General features: G+C 31.9%; 3 protein-coding genes across 3 annotated transcripts; all 3 read right to left on the reverse strand.

The window, feature by feature from the left end:
* Nucleotides 1-2,637: 2,637 nt before the first annotated feature.
* Nucleotides 2,638-3,136, reverse strand: LOC148176592 (cytochrome P450 4B1-like). Its single transcript, XM_088035150.1, has 2 exons — nt 2,848-3,136; nt 2,638-2,729 (listed from the first exon to the last, which is right to left on the reverse strand). The coding sequence occupies exons 1-2, from the start codon at nt 3,134-3,136 to the stop codon at nt 2,638-2,640; spliced, it is 381 nt and encodes a 126-aa protein (XP_087891276.1).
* LOC148176593 (cytochrome P450 4d2-like) lies at nt 2,970-4,507 on the reverse strand. The gene is made up of 8 exons (XM_088035151.1): nt 4,336-4,507; nt 4,128-4,292; nt 3,750-4,050; nt 3,566-3,692; nt 3,491-3,521; nt 3,287-3,442; nt 3,076-3,238; nt 2,970-3,027 (listed from the first exon to the last, which is right to left on the reverse strand). The coding sequence occupies exons 1-7, from the start codon at nt 4,505-4,507 to the stop codon at nt 3,144-3,146; spliced, it is 1,047 nt and encodes a 348-aa protein (XP_087891277.1). The 3' UTR covers nt 2,970-3,027; nt 3,076-3,143.
* A 5,263-nt stretch (nt 4,508-9,770) lies between these two features.
* LOC148176594 (cytochrome P450 4g1-like) lies at nt 9,771-13,671 on the reverse strand. Its single transcript, XM_088033949.1, has 10 exons — nt 13,473-13,671; nt 13,234-13,428; nt 13,004-13,186; nt 12,884-12,953; nt 12,683-12,809; nt 12,389-12,637; nt 12,178-12,340; nt 11,950-12,129; nt 11,744-11,903; nt 9,771-9,795 (listed from the first exon to the last, which is right to left on the reverse strand). Exons 1-10 carry the CDS (start codon nt 13,642-13,644, stop codon nt 9,786-9,788), a joined length of 1,509 nt encoding a protein of 502 aa, XP_087890075.1. The 5' UTR covers nt 13,645-13,671; the 3' UTR covers nt 9,771-9,785.
* Nucleotides 13,672-19,527: the final 5,856 nt, after the last annotated feature.

A 19,527-nucleotide genomic window follows, 5' to 3' on the forward strand; every position in this document is an offset into this window, starting at 1 on the left:
TTAAAATTAAAGACGATTTTGGGGGTGGACACAAGTGTTGCCGAACCCTGTATGAGCAACCTTTGATATTGTCAACTAATTTAGTTTCTGTCGTTCGATATAATATATCAACTGTCAGTCGCTAAAATAACCGTATTAAAGATGCAAAAACAGAAGAGACAGTGTTTATCGTCCTGAAGGATGTTTCTGCTATTTTCTTCTTAAATTTTTTTCATGTTCTTTCCTTTTCTCGTTTTATCTTACTGTTTGTTCTTGCTCTTGAGAATTGGTAATCTTCGTAGTTTTCTATATTTGTATTTGCAAAGTATTTCTATAATTTTTGTTTATTGTCTTTAATTGTTAATTTTTCGTTGTTTGTCTACTAACACTAATAATAATTTTTACTATTTTTCCTCTCTTTGTTTGTATACATTCTGATTGAGGTACCGTCAGAAATTCTCTTTAATTTATGATTTTTTCTTTCGTTATTGTTTATGCTTTTTACCTTGTCCCACATTTCTTAATTATTTATTATGGATTTTTCGTTTCTGTTGGTAAATTCTCGAGTTTTATTTTGAGTATATATGGTTTATAATGTGGCTATTTTTTGTCTTTAAGTCATTGCCTAGGCAAGTTTTTTTGTCCTTTCTGTGTCTGCACATACATAAAGATACCATAATATTATTTTAAAAATATTGTCTACTGTACCCTCGCGAGTAATTTGCAATTTGCTACCGTTTTGATTAATGTGCTACCACTTTCTACTCGTAAAATCAATTAAAATCTTCAAAACTTATGTACTTATCGATGAAAAACATACAAAAGCAAACTTTAGAAGCTAAGATTGGATATTTTAGTTTTTTTCGATGTCTAGAATGAATTACTGACACCCAAAAAAAAGTTTTTCTATTTCGCATTCATAATGAAGATATTTCGATACGCATTTGAGCGTATTTCGGTATCGTAATGGACCAATCCCGTGTCAATATTTCCAGGAACTTATATTTTTCTTAGGTTTGCAGCAGACAAACCGTCAACCTGCCGTCAACGTTGACAATTTAGATTTTGGTTTTGATAAACCATGATAAATCGATCAATACACCATTATTTCTTGTGTACTTGGCTTAATAATTCATCGGAGAAAAACTCTTTGGATGCAAGAGAACTATCATGATCATGATCAACATCTTCGCTCTCTTGGCTCCCTTGCGCTCCGATAACCTCAAAACGTCGCAACTGTCAAACTGACTGAAATTGGATTTGGCTACTTCGAATTTTTTCCCGAACATTTTGCAAATGCCAACTACCCTAAAATTCCCTAGATTTCGAAATCAAGTTTTTTCGTTTAAAATAAGGCGAAATAGAAAAAATATCGTATGATACTTGTTCATAATGCATTTTGCCGCACTTACCACTTTATGTTAAAAACGTGCGTGCGGCAAAATGTTCATTATGAAACGCGTTTCATAATATACTAATTTTTGTCGACTTGTGCTATGAAACAATTTCAAATTATAAAATCGTCTCGTGAATTGAAGTCGTCTTATTAATTTGATTACGAAACTGGACCTTATGATGAATTAGAATGCCATATTTTTTATTATTATTTAATGATTATTGGAATCGGACATAAAGCCTTTCATGCAATTCGTCTTTAATCAGACTTTATCGAATTCGCCCTTATATTAGAATTGCTCGTTTCTCGCTCCTCTATAAACTAGGCTTGTTCAATAAAGTTTAAGATTATTATAGACTTATTAGGTACATAAATAGCTATTACGATCTTGTTTAGCATCTCTAAAATGGCTCTTTATAGAAGGCGTCAGTAATGATATATCCTGTGTGCGTTTGTAGATTTTTTCATGCACACTTTTGGACGATTTCAGTTTTTTTCACATGCACTTTAAATGTAAACAAAGTTTGCAACCAAAATACTAAAACTGTGCATTTTAAAGCCGTTTCAAAGCTAATTTCCATTCGTTTGAAAAAAAATAGCCGTCACTACAATCGAGGATAAAATCTTGTATGCAATGTGTATCCTATTTAGGCTGTTTACTTAACTTCCTTTGCATTATTTATGTTTTTTCAGTTTTCAGTGTGTCGTTAGGGCTAAAGAACAATTAAACTAATCTAGTTTTTTTTCATTGTGTTTTTACAGGTTTTTTTTCTTTAAATGCAATTTTTTTCAGTTAGCTAGTCAAAAATACCAATATTTAAGTTTCAACGCAACCAAATTGAAAAATTCATAAAAAACGGTTAGCGGAATAATTTTTGAATAATCGAAATGTTTTAGCGCATGGACGTAGTAACTATTAACAAACAAGTTGCTTAATGAAAGCGATTATCACTCGAGATCTTTGAATACACAAATAATTTAACATTATTAATTGTTCAACAAACGAGTTAGTTGAAAAATGTAAATTTATCTTCTGGCATTGAATAGACATCCAAAAAAAAATTTAAATTCTAAATTCAAAAGAACTTTCGTCTCACATACTGAAAGTCATTAACGTTTAACTGACTAAAGACACCAACAGGGTAGTTATACATGTCCGGTACCTCAATTAATACCACAATTAATAAGTAAATAAAATTAACAGACTGCCTTATCACCATCATTTACTAAATCCAAATTCGACGATACAGAATAAGAAAAATTTATCTTTTTGTTAACAATATCTGGTAACCATTCTTAGGTTTCTGAACAACATGAAAAACCATCTCAATTTCACCCAACGACTTGTACTGACCTGAAAGAACTTCGAAATTTTGTATTATTTTTGCCAACAAAATTTTAGTGCCAATCATCCCATATTTCAAACCTGCAACCTCTTGATCAAGACAAATTAAAACACTTAATATTGTTACCAATGCAGTTTCTAGGACCAAAACTAAAGGGCAAATATGCACATCGTGGTCTCTTCTTTACTTCTTCTGGTAAAAATCTGTTAGGGTCAAATCTGGAAGGATTGGACCAGTATTCTGAATTTCTGTGAATGTCGCGGACTGAAATGGCTGCAGCGCTTCCTTCTGGATAAACTTGACCATCTAAAACAGTTCGAATTTCTTCTTTGTTGATCAAATTGAAGAGTTTACCTATTGAGACAGTTTTGTCTATGTAGCGCAATACGAATGGAACTGGAGGAAGAAGTCTCATCGTTTCTTTAATAACTCGTTCCAAGTAGTCCAACTTGTTGAGGTCCTCGAGAGTGAGTTCTCTGTCGTTCAAAAGGCTCTTCTGTTCTTCGTACAATTTCGTCTGGAAGCAAAAATAGAGTTAATAGTTACTAAAGGGGTCTGTCTATACCTGAACTTCTGGATAAATGCTCAGAACTAAAAGAACATTTGCTATGACAATAGCAGAAGTTTCGCTTCCTGCACCAAAGAGAAAAATCCTCCGTGTTGTATTCTCCTGTCAAAGCACGAGCGATAAACTCGTTTTTTAGATAATCATCGGTTTCGTCTAAAACACAGTTAAAAAATTGATGTTCAAAAGACTCACCAAACAAACCTGCAGAAAGTATTTGACGACGTTGAATTACCTAAAAAAAAATTTGAGTGATTATTTCTCGGATTCTTTACATACTTCTTTTATCTGCGGCCTGGAAAGATCTTTCGTATGCCTTATATTATTGGATTTCAAGCTAATTTTCCAAATCAAATCAAAATAATACAGGGGATTGAATAAGCGCTCGATAAATAGTTCTTCGCACCTAAATCAACAGTAGAGTCATCAACTTTAAACTGATACCAAAATATGAAAGAATTACCTGGCAATGAATGGTAGAAACTTTGCATTTTCCACTGGGAGTGTTGCCACATCCGTCGCTCCGATTGTTTCTAAGTAAAAAAATAACCAAACTGTGTCAAAATATTGAAAATTGTTACCAAAAATCAGATCGAGCGTGGTGGTCCAAAGAGGAAAAAATAAATCGTTTGATTTTTCACACTGGCATTCCAATTCCTTCGTCATTTTATTGGCCACTTTCACTTGATTCTCAAAGTACGAATTTAAGATTTTTTGGTTGAAACTTCGATTCAAGTTTTTCCTGCGTGATTGCCATTTATGAACTAAAAACTCACCATCAAAGATGATCTCAAGACAAGCTCACAATTACTGTTTATTGTCAATAATGAAGTTAAAAAACCTTCGAAGTATTGATAAAATAAAATATTTTCTTTATGCAGACAGTTATTTAGTAAGTACTCCGCTTCGTTCGCTTTTATGGTGACGATGTTCAATTGGGGCCCAACCCAAACTCGAAAGACTGAGCGGTATTTTTCCGACAATTTAAACAGAACTTCAAGAGGCCCTAGAAAAGAGGTTTTTACTGCTAATTACTTCCCAAAATTTACCTTTTTCTCCGGCGAACACAACAGCTGGACTTCCAATAAAAGGTAATGAGAGAGGTCCTGGCAAAACCCAAGAATAATAGTAAAGCCATCGCCGTGTCCAAAGAAGTTTTGCGCAAAATAGACACAAGGTTATGATGAGCCAGAAGAAAGTTGACTGAATTATATCATTCATTTTGAGAACTAGTAAAGAAGACCTGAACGTAGTTGATATTTATAATTTATTTTTATCTCCAACTTGGTAAACAAATTTATAAATATTTTCGTTTTTTACTAGTTGACGTAACTACGGCCACGTATTAGTTATACAGTTGTTCCAAGATAGATAAAGACAGGCAAAATTTTTTCGAAAATTTTTTTAAGAAGCAAAATTTCGAAAATTGTTCCAACAAAAAATTACACTAACACTAATAGAAATTTCAGATGACGAATAGATCCATCTAGATACCAAAAGTACATGACCATTTGACCACCTATATGTACAGTAACAACGGCAACCCTTGTGACCACCCCTAAAATCGTCTTTAATTTTAAATATGAGAATGGGAAAATTTATATGCACTTAACAGTTAACAATCTTTACCAAAAATGTGTTATTACCACGGCTAGTTGGGCGTCGCGACGCCTAAAATTTATAATTTTTAACTTAATTTATTTTCAATACAACTGAACTAAAAATGTCAATTTCTTTAATAGGAGTAATGTGCAAATTGCGTCTAAAATTTGAGGAAAAATTGCCTGTGCAGGTTTCAATCTTTTAGAAAAAAGCACAAATTTAGTTTCAATGTTTGATTTTAGATTTCGTTTAAAGTCGCTTGCCACAAGTTACTTAACATAGTTGTCTTTTTTATCATCCTGTAGATATAATTATACAATTGAAACGATAAGTTATTCCAACTTTTAATTTTTTAATAACAATAACAGTAATAAGAGTAAAGTCTCCTTGAGTAATTCTAGTGACAAAGAGAGTTTGCAGAAATAAAAACCAAGGACGATAAAACTATGATTAAAAAAATTACCATCTTGTTTTCTCTGAGAAATAAAATAATGGAAACGTAGATCTGCATCTTTTTGTTTCGTTTAGACTACAACTATGTACAATTAAATTGTCTTGTTATAAACGGGTTCTCGCTATATTAGGTTTGCTATTTATGCATAACTAGTAAGTAGGACATAGTTTGAAAAAAAAACGATTTTTTTCCTCTTAAACGATATTTTTTTTCAATATATTTGCATTTTGCGGCCGAGTAGAAGAGCCAAAATACCTTTTTAGGCAACCTTAACTAAAAACTAGATTTTCAGTTTTCAAATGCAAACGAAAAATGACCGTTTTTTAGCTACTTTCATTTTTGTCTGTACTAGGGTGGCGCCATCTATCGTTAATTTTTTAAATTGCATTATGATACCGACATTACCCCCCATTTTATACTTTCTCTGTCCGAAAATAATAAATCGGTACATTTAAATGAACTGAAACGTTATTTCTTCATTACAAATTAGTGTATTTACTAAAAAAAGCAGAATTAGTAGAAAAATGTAACTTTTGAAGTAACTGAATAAACATTATAATAGTATATTAAAAGTCCGAGTTTCATAAAGCAAAATTTAAGGCACGAATCCAAGATTTTCGCTGATTTTTGCAGTTTTCTGGCTTGAATTCGCAAAGAAGAGCTCAAAATTTACAAAACCACCAAGATTCAACGGTTGAATTGCAAGAAAACAGCAGAAATATGCACGAAATCATCAAAATTCTTAGAGAAATCCGCTTATTTCGATACAAAACGACGATTTCTCGCTGATTTTCGATGTTTTCTGGCTTGAATTCGCAAAGAAAAGCTCGAAATCTACAAAACCATTAATTTTTATCAAGATTCAACGGCTGAATTGCAAGAAAACAGCAGAAATCTGCACAAAATAATCAAAATTCTTAGAGAAATCCGCTTATTTCGATACAAAACGACGATTTCTCGCTGATTTTCGATGTTTTTTGGCTTGAATTCGCAAAAAAGAGCTCGAAATCTACAAAACCATTAATTTTTATCAAGATTCAACGGCTGAATTGCAAGAAAACAGCAGAAATCTGCACGAAATCATCAAAATTCTTAGAGAAATCCGCTTATTTCGATGCAAAACGACGATTTCTGGCTGATTTCTGCCGTTTTCTGGCTTGAATTCGCAAAGAAGAGCTCGAAATCTACAAAACCACCAATTTTTATCAAGATTCAACGGCTGAATTGCAAGAAAACAGCAGAAATATGCACGAAATCATCAAAATTCTTAGAGAAATCCGCTTATTTCGATGCAAAACGACGATTTCTCGCTGATTTTTGCCGTTTTCTGACTTGAATTCGCAAAGAAGGGCTCGAAATCTACAAAACCACCAATTTTTATCAAGATTCAACGGCTGAATTGCAAGAAAACAGCAGAAATATGCACGAAATCATCAAAATTCTTAGAGAAATCCGCTTATTTCGATACAAAACGACGATTTCTCGCTGATTTTCGATGTTTTCTGGCTTGAATTCGCAAAGAAAAGCTCGAAATCTACAAAACCATTAATTTTTATCAAGATTCAACGGCTGAATTGCAAGAAAACAGCAGAAATCTGCACGAAATCATCAAAATTCTTAGAGAAATCCGCTTATTTCGATGCAAAACGACGATTTCTCGCTGATTTTTGCCGTTTTCTGACTTGAATTCGCAAAGAAGGGCTCGAAATCTACAAAACCACCAATTTTTATCAAGATTCAACGGCTGAATTGCAAGAAAACAGCAGAAATATGCACGAAATCATCAAAATTCTTAGAGAAATCCGCTTATTTCGATACAAAACGACGATTTCTCGCTGATTTTCGATGTTTTCTGGCTTGAATTCGCAAAGAAAAGCTCGAAATCTACAAAACCATTAATTTTTATCAAGATTCAACGGCTGAATTGCAAGAAAACGGCAGAAATCTGCACGAAATCATCAAAATTCTTAGAGAAATCCGCTTATTTCGATGCAAAACGACGATTTCTCGCTGATTTTTGCCGTTTTCTGACTTGAATTCGCAAAGAAGAGCTCGAAATCTACAAAACCACCAATTTTTATCAAGATTCAACGGCTGAATTGCAAGAAAACAGCAGAAATCTGCACGAAATCATCAAAATTCTTAGAGAAATCCGCTTATTTCGATGCAAAACGACGATTTCTCGCTGATTTTTGCCGTTTTCTGACTTGAATTCGCAAAGAAGAGCTCGAAATCTACAAAACCACCAATTTTTATCAAGATTCAACGGCTGAATTGCAAGAAAACAGCAGAAATCTGCACGAAATCATCAAAATTCTTAGAGAAATCCGCTTATTTCGATGCAAAACGACGATTTCTCGCTGATTTTTGCCGTTTTCTGACTTGAATTCGCAAAGAAGAGCTCGAAATCTACAAAACCATTAATTTTTATCAAGATTCAACGGCTGAATTGCAAGAAAACAGCAGAAATCTGCACGAAATCATCAAAATTCTTAGAGAAATCCGCTTATTTCGATGCAAAACGACGATTTCTCGCTGATTTTTGCCGTTTTCTGACTTGAATTCGCAAAGAAGAGCTCGAAATCTACAAAACCACCAATTTTTATCAAGATTCAACGGCTGAATTGCAAGAAAACAGCAGAAATATGCACGAAATCATCAAAATTCTTAGAGAAATCCGCTTATTTCGATGCAAAACGACGATTTCTCGCTGATTTTTGCCGTTTTCTGACTTGAATTCGCAAAGAAGAGCTCGAAATCTACAAAACCACCAATTTTTATCAAGATTCAACGGCTGAATTGCAAGAAAACAGCAGAAATATGCACGAAATCATCAAAATTCTTAGAGAAATCCGCTTATTTCGATACAAAACGACGATTTCTCGCTGATTTTCGATGTTTTCTGGCTTGAATTCGCAAAGAAAAGCTCGAAATCTACAAAACCATTAATTTTTATCAAGATTCAACGGCTGAATTGCAAGAAAACAGCAGAAATCTGCACGAAATCATCAAAATTCTTAAAGAAATACGCTTATTTCGATGCAAAACGACGATTTCTCGCTGATTTTCGATGTTTTCTAGCTTGAATTCGCAAAGAAGAGCTCGAAATCTACAAAACCACCAATTTTTATCAAGATTCAACGGCTGAATTGCAAGAAAACAGCAGAAATCTGCACGAAATCATCAAAATTCTTAGAGAAATCCGCTTATTTCGATGCAAAACGACGATTTCTCGCTGATTTTCGATGTTTTCTAGCTTGAATTCGCAAAGAAGAGCTCGAAATCTACAAAACCACCAATTTTTATCAAAATTCAACGGCTGAATTGCAAGAAAACAGCAGAAATCTGCACGAATTCATCAAAATTCTTAGAGAAATTCGCTTATTTCGATGCAAAACGACGATTTCTCGCTGATTTTCGATGTTTTCTGGCTTGAATTCGCAAAGAAAAGCTCGAAATCTACAAAACTATTTTTTTTATCAAGATTTTACGGCTGAATTGCAAGAAAACAATAGAAATCTACACGAATCTACTCGATTTCTGTCTTTGGCTTCAAGATGTCAAATTTTGGTTGCTTCTACGTGACCAATAAAGAAAAAAAAAAATTTTTATTCAAAGTTTGCTTTTTTAGAAAACAGAGCAATTTTTTAAAATTAAAAAAAATATATTGATTTTCATACTTTTATTATAAAATACAATCAAAATTTTTTTTGCTGAACATCGGAGTCTTTTTAATTCAAAAATAATGATTATAGTCAGAATTTTATAACTTTGGTTTAACTTCGCCTACCTTTTGAGTCAATTGAATTTTAACTGAAAGTCTGATTTACTCTGCAACATTTTGATAGTTCGTTGATCTGAAGAATCCGTAAATATTTACAATTATTCAGTTGTTATTAATCATTAGATTAATAATTCATAAATAAAAATTAATTATCTTGTAAATTTTATGATGTCGCTTAAAAAATCTTGTGTGTATCACGGCCAAAATGTGCCATTTTGCCCTCGCCTTCTTTCTTAAAATAGGGCTCGCCTAAAAAAAAAACATTTTGTGGCATTGGTACACAAATAATCTTTTAAGTGGCATTGTCAGAAAAAAAGCGCACTGCTAGAAAATAAAATTGAAAAACCAGAAGAAAAAGTTGCACTTTAAATTAACTTTAAATGCAACCAGTAATTCGTTATTCATTTGCATCTTTATTAAAAAATGTTAATTTTGTGTCATTCTCACATTTCAGACAAATTTATCAAATTAAAATATCTGTAACAAAAATCTAAAAAATGGAAACAGATTCCAACATTTCCCATTCGAACCTGTAATTTTCGTAATTTTGATTTAAGGGCAATGGAATTTTGAGGCATTAGTATTCTTCACCTGTTGACTGTTTGTTCCAAATTCCAAAGTTTTTGGGTACCAGAGACGGATTTTAGAAATTTTCATTTTTAAGACGAGCTAAAAAATTTCAATATTTTCTATTCGGACCTGGAATATTTGTAATTTTGATTCTATTGCAATAGAATTTAGAGAGTTTACTATTTTGACTTGTTGACTGTTTGTCTTAAATTTCAAAGTTTTGAAGCAGTATGAACAAATTTTAGAAATATTTACTTTCAAGAAATGTCAAAATTTTCCAATATTTTCCATTCGGACCTATAATTTTTGTAATTTTAATTTAAATGAAATTTTGAGAAATTACTATTTTTTACCTGTCCTCAATCCCAAAGTTTTTTAGTAACAAACGGATTTTAGAAATTGTCATTTTCAAAACTAACCAAAAATTTCCAAAATTTTTTATATGGACCTGTAATTTTATTAGTTTTTCTGATAGAACAATGATATTTGCAGTAGTTGCTATGTTTAACTTGATACCTGTCTGTTCTTAATTTCAGGTTTTTTGAGCAACAAGAGTGGATTTTAGAAATTTTCATTTTCAAGACGAGCCAAAAATTTACAATAATTTTTTTAGCACCTCTAAGTTTAGTAGTTTACACGCTAGAGCAACGAAATTTGAGAAAGTTCTTAATTTAAATGTGTTCATAGTCTGTCAAATTACTAAACTACAAATCAAAAATGTTAACTTTTAAAAACTTTTTTTTACGAAGAAACCAAAAATCTTTTTTTTTTCAAATTTTGAATAAAATTGTTGTTTTGTAAACGTAAATTGAAATAAAACGTAAAATTTTGACAGTTTTGGCAATTACAATACAATACTTACGATACAATTTTAATAGATTTTCTAATTTTGACTTTATTTGAACTTTAGAATTTTAAAATTAACCAAAATTTTCATTTTTCTTTGTTCACATTTAGAATTCTAGAACACTAAAGCAATGATATTTAGAAGCGTTCTAAATTTTGATAATTTTTTTGACAAAATTTGGAACCAAAATATCAAATTTTGAAAAATTTAGATAGTCTATAATTCAACAAAAGTGCAATAAATAATTACTAAATCAACGTTTTTATCCATAGATTGCAATTTAACATAAACAGCTATTTTTACGACTAAATGCAGAATACTTCTTTTTATCACTAGACCAAATTATTGTCCATCGAGCCAACGTCTAATTTAGACAATTAATTTTATTTTATTTTTCCAAATTCAGCTACAAAATGACAGCAATTTGAACAGAGTTTCATTTACAAAGTGACGTTTATTTTGTCGCTGGTTAATACAATAGTGTCACTAGTTACAAACAGCTATCAAAATCTGACATCAATAAATGTGACAAATCTTTATTTTAATGCAGTTTTAATTAGTTATCCAGTACGAAACATGAGACAAAAGTGTCCTTGACCCATTACCTCGTCGACTCAATAGTCAATAGATCATCTGGTGAAAAAATGATTCGCTTCTACCGCTAATTTCATAGATTATTGTCTAATTTTAGAAGCTTTCTAAGAGCGTTTAATAGGAACTTGAAGACGATAGCTTTTCCGATTTCAAACCTTCAAATTTAACTAACAATTTAGCCTGTAATCCTGCAATTTTTGATATGTTTAAAGCTCCAGATTTGACACACAGATGACGCCACTTTCAAGTCAAGTTCTATTCGAAATTTAACAAGAATCCTGTATTAACCCCAAAATCTTGTTAATTTTGACTTATTTTACATCAGACATAATGTTAAACTTAAGGTTATTTGTTAGTTTTAAAACACACGTCATAAATGTGGTTCATACTTGCTTTATCCTGGATTACGTCTTCCTAGGTCTGAACTTCTGCAGTTGGATTAAAATATGTTGCAAGATTAAATTTAAGTCAATTTGGAAAGACATTCTCGTGTCGTAAAAAGAGTTTATAGATTTTGACAAGTCATAAAGAAATAAAAACGAGAACAGACTCATCTTCGTCATTTATTTCATTCCAATTTGATAATACAATTTAGGAAAAGTTTACCTTTTTTGAAACAACATCCGGTAACCATTCCTAGGTTTCTGCATAACATGAAAAACCATCTCAATTTCACTCAACGACTTGTAATGACCTGGGAGAACTTTAAAATTTTCTATTATTTTTGACAACAAAATTTTAGTGCTCATCATCGCATATTTCAAACCTGCAACAACTCCTTCAAAAAAAATTTTAACAATTAATATTAGTACCAATGCAGTTTCTAGGACCGACACTAAACGGCAAATATGCACATCGTGGTCTCTTGGCAACTTCTTCTGGTAAAAATCTGTCGGGATCAAATTTGAGCGGATTAGACCAGTATTCTGGATTTCTGTGAATATCTCGGATTGAAATGAGTGCAGCGCTTCCTTCTGGATAAACTTGACCATCTAAAATAGTTCGAATTTCTTCTTTGTCGATCAAATTAAACAGTTTACCGATTGATACAGTTTTGTCTATGTAGCGCGATACGAATGGAGCTGGAGGAAGAAGTCTCATGGTTTCTTTAGTCACTCGTTCCAAGTAGCCTAACTTATTGATGTCCTCCAGAGTGAGTTCTCTGTTGTTCAAAAGAGTCTTCTGTTCTTCGTACAGTTTCGCCTGAAATAAAAAACAGAGCTAATTTCTACTAAAAAGGATTGTCCAAACCTGAACTTCTGGATAAATGCTTAGAGCTAAAAAAACATTTCCGACGGTAATAGCTGAAGTTTCGCTTCCTGCAACAAAAAATAATGTAACTTCGTCTTCAAGTTCCTCCGTGTTGTAATCTCCTTTCAAGACACGACCGATAAAGTCATTTTTTAGGTAATCTTCAGTTTTATCTAAAACACACTTAGAGAATTGATCTGAAGACTGACCACAGAGACCTGCAGAAGGTATCTGATAACGTCGAATTATCTAAAAAAAGAACTTCATTCATTATTTATCGGATTCCTTGCATACTTCTCTTATCTGAGACTTGGAAAAATTCTTTGTATTAATCACTTGTTTGTATTTTGAGCTTAATTTCCAAATCAAGTCAAAATAATACAGAGGATTAAATAACCGCTCGATAAATAGTTCTTCAATTCTACAACAACAGTAGGTAGAGTCATCAACTTCAACCTGATTCAATGTAGGATTTTACTATTAAAACATTTTTACCTGATAATGAGTGGTAGAAATTTAGCATTTTCTTCTGGGAGTGTTGCTACATTAACGGCTCCGATCGTTTCTAAGTAAAAAAAGGTAACCAAACTGTACCTAAATGTTGAAAATTGTTACCACTAATCAGATCGATCGTTGTAGTCCAAAGAGAAAAAAATAAATCGTTTGATTTTCCACAATAAAGTTCCAATTCCTTTGTCATTTTTTTGGCTACGTTGATTTGCTTCTCAAAGTACGAATTTAAGATTTTTTGGTTAAAACTTCTATTCAAGTTTTTCCTGCGCGGTTGCCATTTATGGACTAAACAATCACCATCAGAAACTAGGTCAACAAAAGCTAATAATTACCGCTTGTTGTGAATATTGAAGTCAAAAAATCGCCAAAATACTGATAAAATAGAATATTTTCTTTCGGCAGACAATTATTAAGTAAATACTCCGCTTCGTTCGCATTTATAGTAAAGATGTTCAATTGGGGCCCAATCCAAACTCTAAAGTCTGAGCGGTATCGCTCCGACAATTTAAACAAGACGTCAACAGGTCCTAGAATCGAATGTTATTACTGCAATTTGTTTCCCAAAATTTACCTTTTTCTCCGGCGAACACAACAGCGGGACTTCCGATAAAAGGTAATGAAAGAGGTCCCGGTAATACCCAGGAATAATAGTAAAGCCATCGCCGTGTCCAAAGAAGTTTTACGCAAAATAGACACAAAGGAACGAGAATCCACAATAAAACTGACGAAATGATTTCATTCATTTTTAGAACTAATAAAGAAAACCTGAATGTTGTACGTATTTATAATTTATTTTGAACTGCAACTTGGTAAACATATTTATAGTTAATTACAGCATCGTGTTCATACAAGGTGGCGCATCTAAATCTTTGGAGATTTTAATAAAATTTAAACCAAAGATTATTGAATACGTGAGACCTAATTTCACAAGAGATAGAAGTTATTTAAAAAAGAGGTTTACGTATTGTAATGTAATAATTATTATCTTCAAAATAAAAACAATTTAACACCACGGTATTTAAAAAATGATATATCATATGTAAAGACAAACAATATTATAGATTAAAAAATGATGGTAATTTTAACATAAAACATTGCAACTCTGCACGAAAATTTAATTTTCTTTTAATAAAAGACTCTCTGATTTCAATTCTCTTTCAGAGGTAATTAAAAACTGTATTAAGTTTTAAAAAAATGTGCGCACGTAGTAAGACATCGTAATTTGTAATTTGTTTATTTTATATTTCTTAATTTGTTATGTCTTATTTATTATCCGCTAACTACTAACTACTGTATCTTTTATATTTATTGTATTTTGAATTATGTTTTTGCTGTTATTATTAGTGTAATTATGACTAATTTTAAGAATATAGCTTTTGCTAATAAACGTTCATTCATTCATTCATAAATAAAACTACTTCACTGGTCAAATCTTCTTAATACTTTCGGTATAACCAAATAGACTTACCCGCTTATTTAAGTTTGAAAAAATTTCAAATCTCTATCATTTGTAGTTTTTGAAAAAGAATCCAAAGCTGCTCTTGTAAATTTTATTTTTATTGAGCACCTAAATGTACATTACATTGCAATATGACCACTAGGACCTATAAACAATTTGTTTGAAGGCTTCTCTAGAAAATACAAATTTAGTGTTTGGCTTAGGATTTCTACAAAATTCACTTGCAATTCATTACTTAGGTAACTGCCTTTTTTTATCATCTTGTAGATGTAATAAAAGAAATTAAATCGTTAAGTTATTCTTACTTTTAACCATGTACCATGACACAGTAATAAGAGTAAAGTCTAGTTGAGTCATTCTAATTAAAAAAAAAGTTTGCGTCAGTAGAACCATGAACGATAATAATATGATAAAAAAATAGAAATCGAGCTTGAAAGTGTTAGGTGGGTCACTCTGTCTATATCAGAATCCAAAACATATCCAAAAGAATCCATACAATTTGAAGATTCGAAGAATAAAGTGCGATCAAAAATTACAAATTATAAAAAATTGTAAAAAGTTGTAAAAAATTAAAATTTTTAAGACGACGATACTAATTTAAAAAACTGGCAGCTTTCATTTGAATACAGTAAAATTTGAGAGGTTTTAATCCTGTCAGGTTGTTGACTGAGAGTGTGGTAGGTACATTACAACGAAATTGCGCAAAAATAGCTATTTGTGTACCAAGGCCAAAAAGTGTGTCTTTTTTGGCCGAGCCTTTTTTTAATGGCCGAGGCGCTAGCCGAGGCCAGAAAGAAGACGAGAGTAAAATGGCACTTTTTGGCCGTGATACACACAAGATTTTTTGGGCGACATCATTAAATTTACAAGTTAATTAATTTTTGTTTATGATTTATTGATTTCATCAATTATACTAACAACTGAATATGTAATTGTAAATATTTATGAATCCTTCAGAAAAGTTTCTTTATTTACATTTGGCAGTTTCGGCATGTGTAGCTTCACAATTTGTATGAATTAGATTTGATGTGCTTTTTGATGTTGTTGCAACAGCACTGTTAGTCATGTTCATTATCAATAATTCAACACGTCTTTGTTGCACTTTACAGCAGTTTGTTGATTTGATTTTACCCAAAAAAATATAAAATTGGGGGTAATGTCGGCATCTTGATGTAATATGCAAAACTATGAATAGATGGCGCCACCATAGATCGGCCAAAAATGTTTGCGGCCAGAAAAGACTTACTTTTAGGCCGCTTTTGAGGCCTAAAAATCCCATTTTTAATTAAAGTCGCCTAAAAAAATATTTTTGAGACTTTCTAAAAGTCAGCCATTCCAGGACGGAAACTAATTTTTACATATTTAAACACATATGTATTTCATATCAGATACTTTGTAAGATAATTAGATTCAAAATTGTAAAAAATGACAAACAATTTTGCAATAGTTTTTGGAACGAATTTATTCAAATTTAAGTGTGAGCTGATTTGATCAACGTTGACACTGACAAAACTTAATTAATTACTTAATAGTTTCATCCCTTAACATTTGCCCCAAAAAGTAAGTATTTTGGTGAAACAAGTTACCAACAAACATTTTTTTTTGAATTACGTGCAAATGAGCTGCGCTGTGAGTGGCCTATTTAAAGTGTTTGTGTCTAGAATAAAAAATCCAAACTAAATAATCCTCTTCAAGAACGCATCAGAGTTTAAAACATTTCCAAAAGAATCCAAAAAATCTAAAAGGTGTAAATATACACCGCACGATCAAAAATTATAAAATTTTATGGTTTCCTTCCTGTCGACTTGTTTATTAAGTGTGGTTTATTACAAAATAAATTAACACAAAAAAGAAAATTTATAAAACTTTTCATTTTTAATACTGTCCAAAAATTTTCAACGTTTTCTATTAAATTGCGTAACTTTGTCAATTTTTATTGTAAAACGACCAAATTTTGCAGTTTCCTTCCTGTCAGCTTGTTAATTAAATTTGGTAAATTACAAAAAATCAGCACAAAAAAAAAATAATTTTAATTGTATTTTTTCGACAATGTTTTTTTTTCTAATTTTGCAACTTTGCTATGGCAGTTTTCATTTTAAAACAGAAAAACTTGAACGATTTACTTCTGTCGACTCCTGTCGACTGTTGATTGAATAAATCACAAATAACACTGCCTGACAAGGTTTTGGTACCATAAAAACTGTTAGGTAAAATAAGTAGCCCACATTTTTATAAAACATTCAATAATGCCTCTGTCACGTCGCGTTTAGAAGTTATTGGGACATTTTTTCAAGAATACAAATGTTTAAATTTAATTTTTAAATCAAGTAAGTTATAAACATTAAACGCTCGCGCTACCTTATAATGGAAAATTTTTAATTAAAATCTGAGCTGACTTTTGTATCGTACAATGTTCAGGGACTTTGTAGGTTAGTTTTAGAGATTGAAGCACTTTAAAGTGACCAATCACAGCCCATAAACCACTAGAGAGTGTTCCGTTACTGACACAAATTTTTCCTTATATTACACGCAGATGGGCTTTGATTGGTCCATAAAGTGCCTGTGACTTGAATACTATAAATACCTGAAAAATGTGGAATTCCACAATTAGATGAGTGTTTTCCATTAAAAAAATGTGCGAGAGTTCTGGGACACTTGTATGATTAAAAAAAATCCAAACTAGTTATCTTCGAGAAATGAAATTCATGGAATTTGCATCTTTTTGGAGCCTCGCTATAATAAAGTCAGAGGACGCAAAAATGCATACAAAACGCTAAATAATCCTTTTTAATAACACAAGGTGTTATAGAAATGAGTACACAAAATTAAACTGCCAAACCATATGCAACAACTTTTCTTAATAAAAAAAAAATCCAAAATGCTTTCGTTTTCGAATTAAAAATCGATTTAAGTCTGGCGAACGAACACTGGTTCATTTCTACCTATCCACTTGTTTTCAAAGTGCACATTTAGCCATTGAGACACGGGCACTGTACAGACGCTTTACCCCGATCTTCCCCATAGAGAACCACCATATCGATATAAACCATTTTGTACCACCTATTGCACTTTAAGAACGATCTGATAACTTTGACACTATGAAAATTCACAACAAACTAAGCGTTTTTAATTAAATTACAGCTGATCAGTCGTTTTTGTGACAAAAAGTTGTAATAAGGTTTAAGTCAAAAAACCTCCTCGTTGCGGAAATGAAAGTGAATTTGTTTAGAGATATCGAACGGTTGGCCAAATTCAGGGCGGAAAAAGGCGAAAATCAAAATGCGTTTACGGAAAAAATTATCTAGAAAAGTTGTAGATCTTGATGAGTTCTAACCGGTTAAATTTTGTGTATTTCATTTCATAACCTGTTATGATTTTTTTGAATACAATTTTTGTAAATTCCCAAAATGTTTTACTTTATGTTAAATTTAATAGTTGTAAACACCACCGCAAATTAGTTCAGAATGGTCATTAATAAAGTGTTTTACAAGCGAGCTGATAACGCAGAGTTTTTTATGCTTTTTTGTTCTTTAATTTTATAGCAATCAATGGTAGGTGGGCGACTCGTCAAAATATAGGAGGAAACATTAGTTTAAAAACATGCGATTTCAAAAAAAAAATATTAAGAAAAGTTGTTGCAAATGGTGAGTTCTCTTACCAATTTAATTTTGTGTACTCATTTCCATAACACCCTGTATAAAATGGCGGTTTTCATGGAGGTGGTTGTGAATTTTGATACGAGAGATGATTGGTAGACCAATCATCCCCGAAAAGAGGGGATGGGACAACCCCATAATTTATAATAGTCTTTATCAATTATTATTAAAAGCATATAGATATTTGTTGACGTCGGTGGTCGGTTTTCAAAGTGAAATCAATTGTTTAAAGTTCGATTATTTATTGACGTGTGTGAATATTTTGTCCAGTTTTGGATTCTGCGTGAAATTCTGCGTAAAATGAGCACCAATATGTTAAGATATTAAGCGAGGTAGTAACTGAGTCTGAATTAGAGACTGAAAGGCAGCTAACTTCTACATTGAAAAAATGCAAATTTTGAATTCGAACTATCTAAGATCGATTTCTAAGGTAAAAAATTGCAAGAGAAACCATTCCGAAAAGGGTTGCCATCATTCCGGAGATATCGAGCAAAATCGTTTTCAAACTTTCAAAATTTTGGCTCTCTGGTGACAACCCAAAATTTCAAACGTTTCTAACTCAGTTATTTGTTGACGTACAAGAAAAATAAGGACATTTTTGGATTCAGCGCGAAATTCTGCGATAAATGAGCCCATATAGCTCAAATTTCCTATACAAATAAATAAAATATCGACCGAATTAGATTTTCAGAGGGTGAATTTAGGGTCATTTTCAAGACGCTGTTTTAGGGCGAAAACCACGTTTAGTATTATTAAATTATATATCGATCGAAAGAGGAGCTCGAGGTCTATCGACTGGCCAAATCTCAGATCGATCAAACTTTTGTTTTTTGAAAACGATGCTGAAAACCGTTCCTCAAAGTTTTTCGGAATTTCGGAGATATTCAGCTTTGAAAATTTTCCGACTCAATATTCGATATCCGAAACTTTGACTGCTTATAAGTTATTTTTGGGCTGATCCTCACAAATTTTACCTGTTTGGATTTTGCGTGAAATTCTGCGTAAAATGAGCATTCAAAGTTTAAGATTGCTCCGTAAATGAGCGAAATATCGACCGAATTAGGTTTGGAAAACCGATTTTTTGCCGAAATTTCTAAAATTGCTCCTTTGTGAATCCTCTGCAGGAAAAATGACGTATAGAATAAAAAAAAACAATATAAGGAGTGTTCCATTTTAAATATTCTGTAATTACAACTACAACATCACGAACTTGTGTAACCCACAGTCGTGTAATATATACAGGGTGAGAACCTGAAAGTACTTCAATAAAAACCAATCGAAACTCGACAATCTTTATTCATTTAGCCCTTAGTAAGAGTCAAGAACTTTATCATAACACTTGTTCATCTTAACTCAAACTCCTTTCTTCATATTAACATATTTGAGGTAACACATACATATAGTTATTTGTAACTCTTCACTTTATTTGTTCCAGTCTTAAATTAGAGCGATCTTTCAGAAACTAGCACTTTTTAATGGCAAATTTTGATCGTAACGAAAGCACTTTAGGC

The sequence above is a fragment of the Gnatocerus cornutus genome, chromosome 4 (assembly GCF_029298725.1).
Source record: "Gnatocerus cornutus isolate USDA-ARS CGAHR chromosome 4, icGnaCorn1.1, whole genome shotgun sequence".
NCBI lineage: Eukaryota > Metazoa > Arthropoda > Insecta > Coleoptera > Tenebrionidae > Gnatocerus > Gnatocerus cornutus.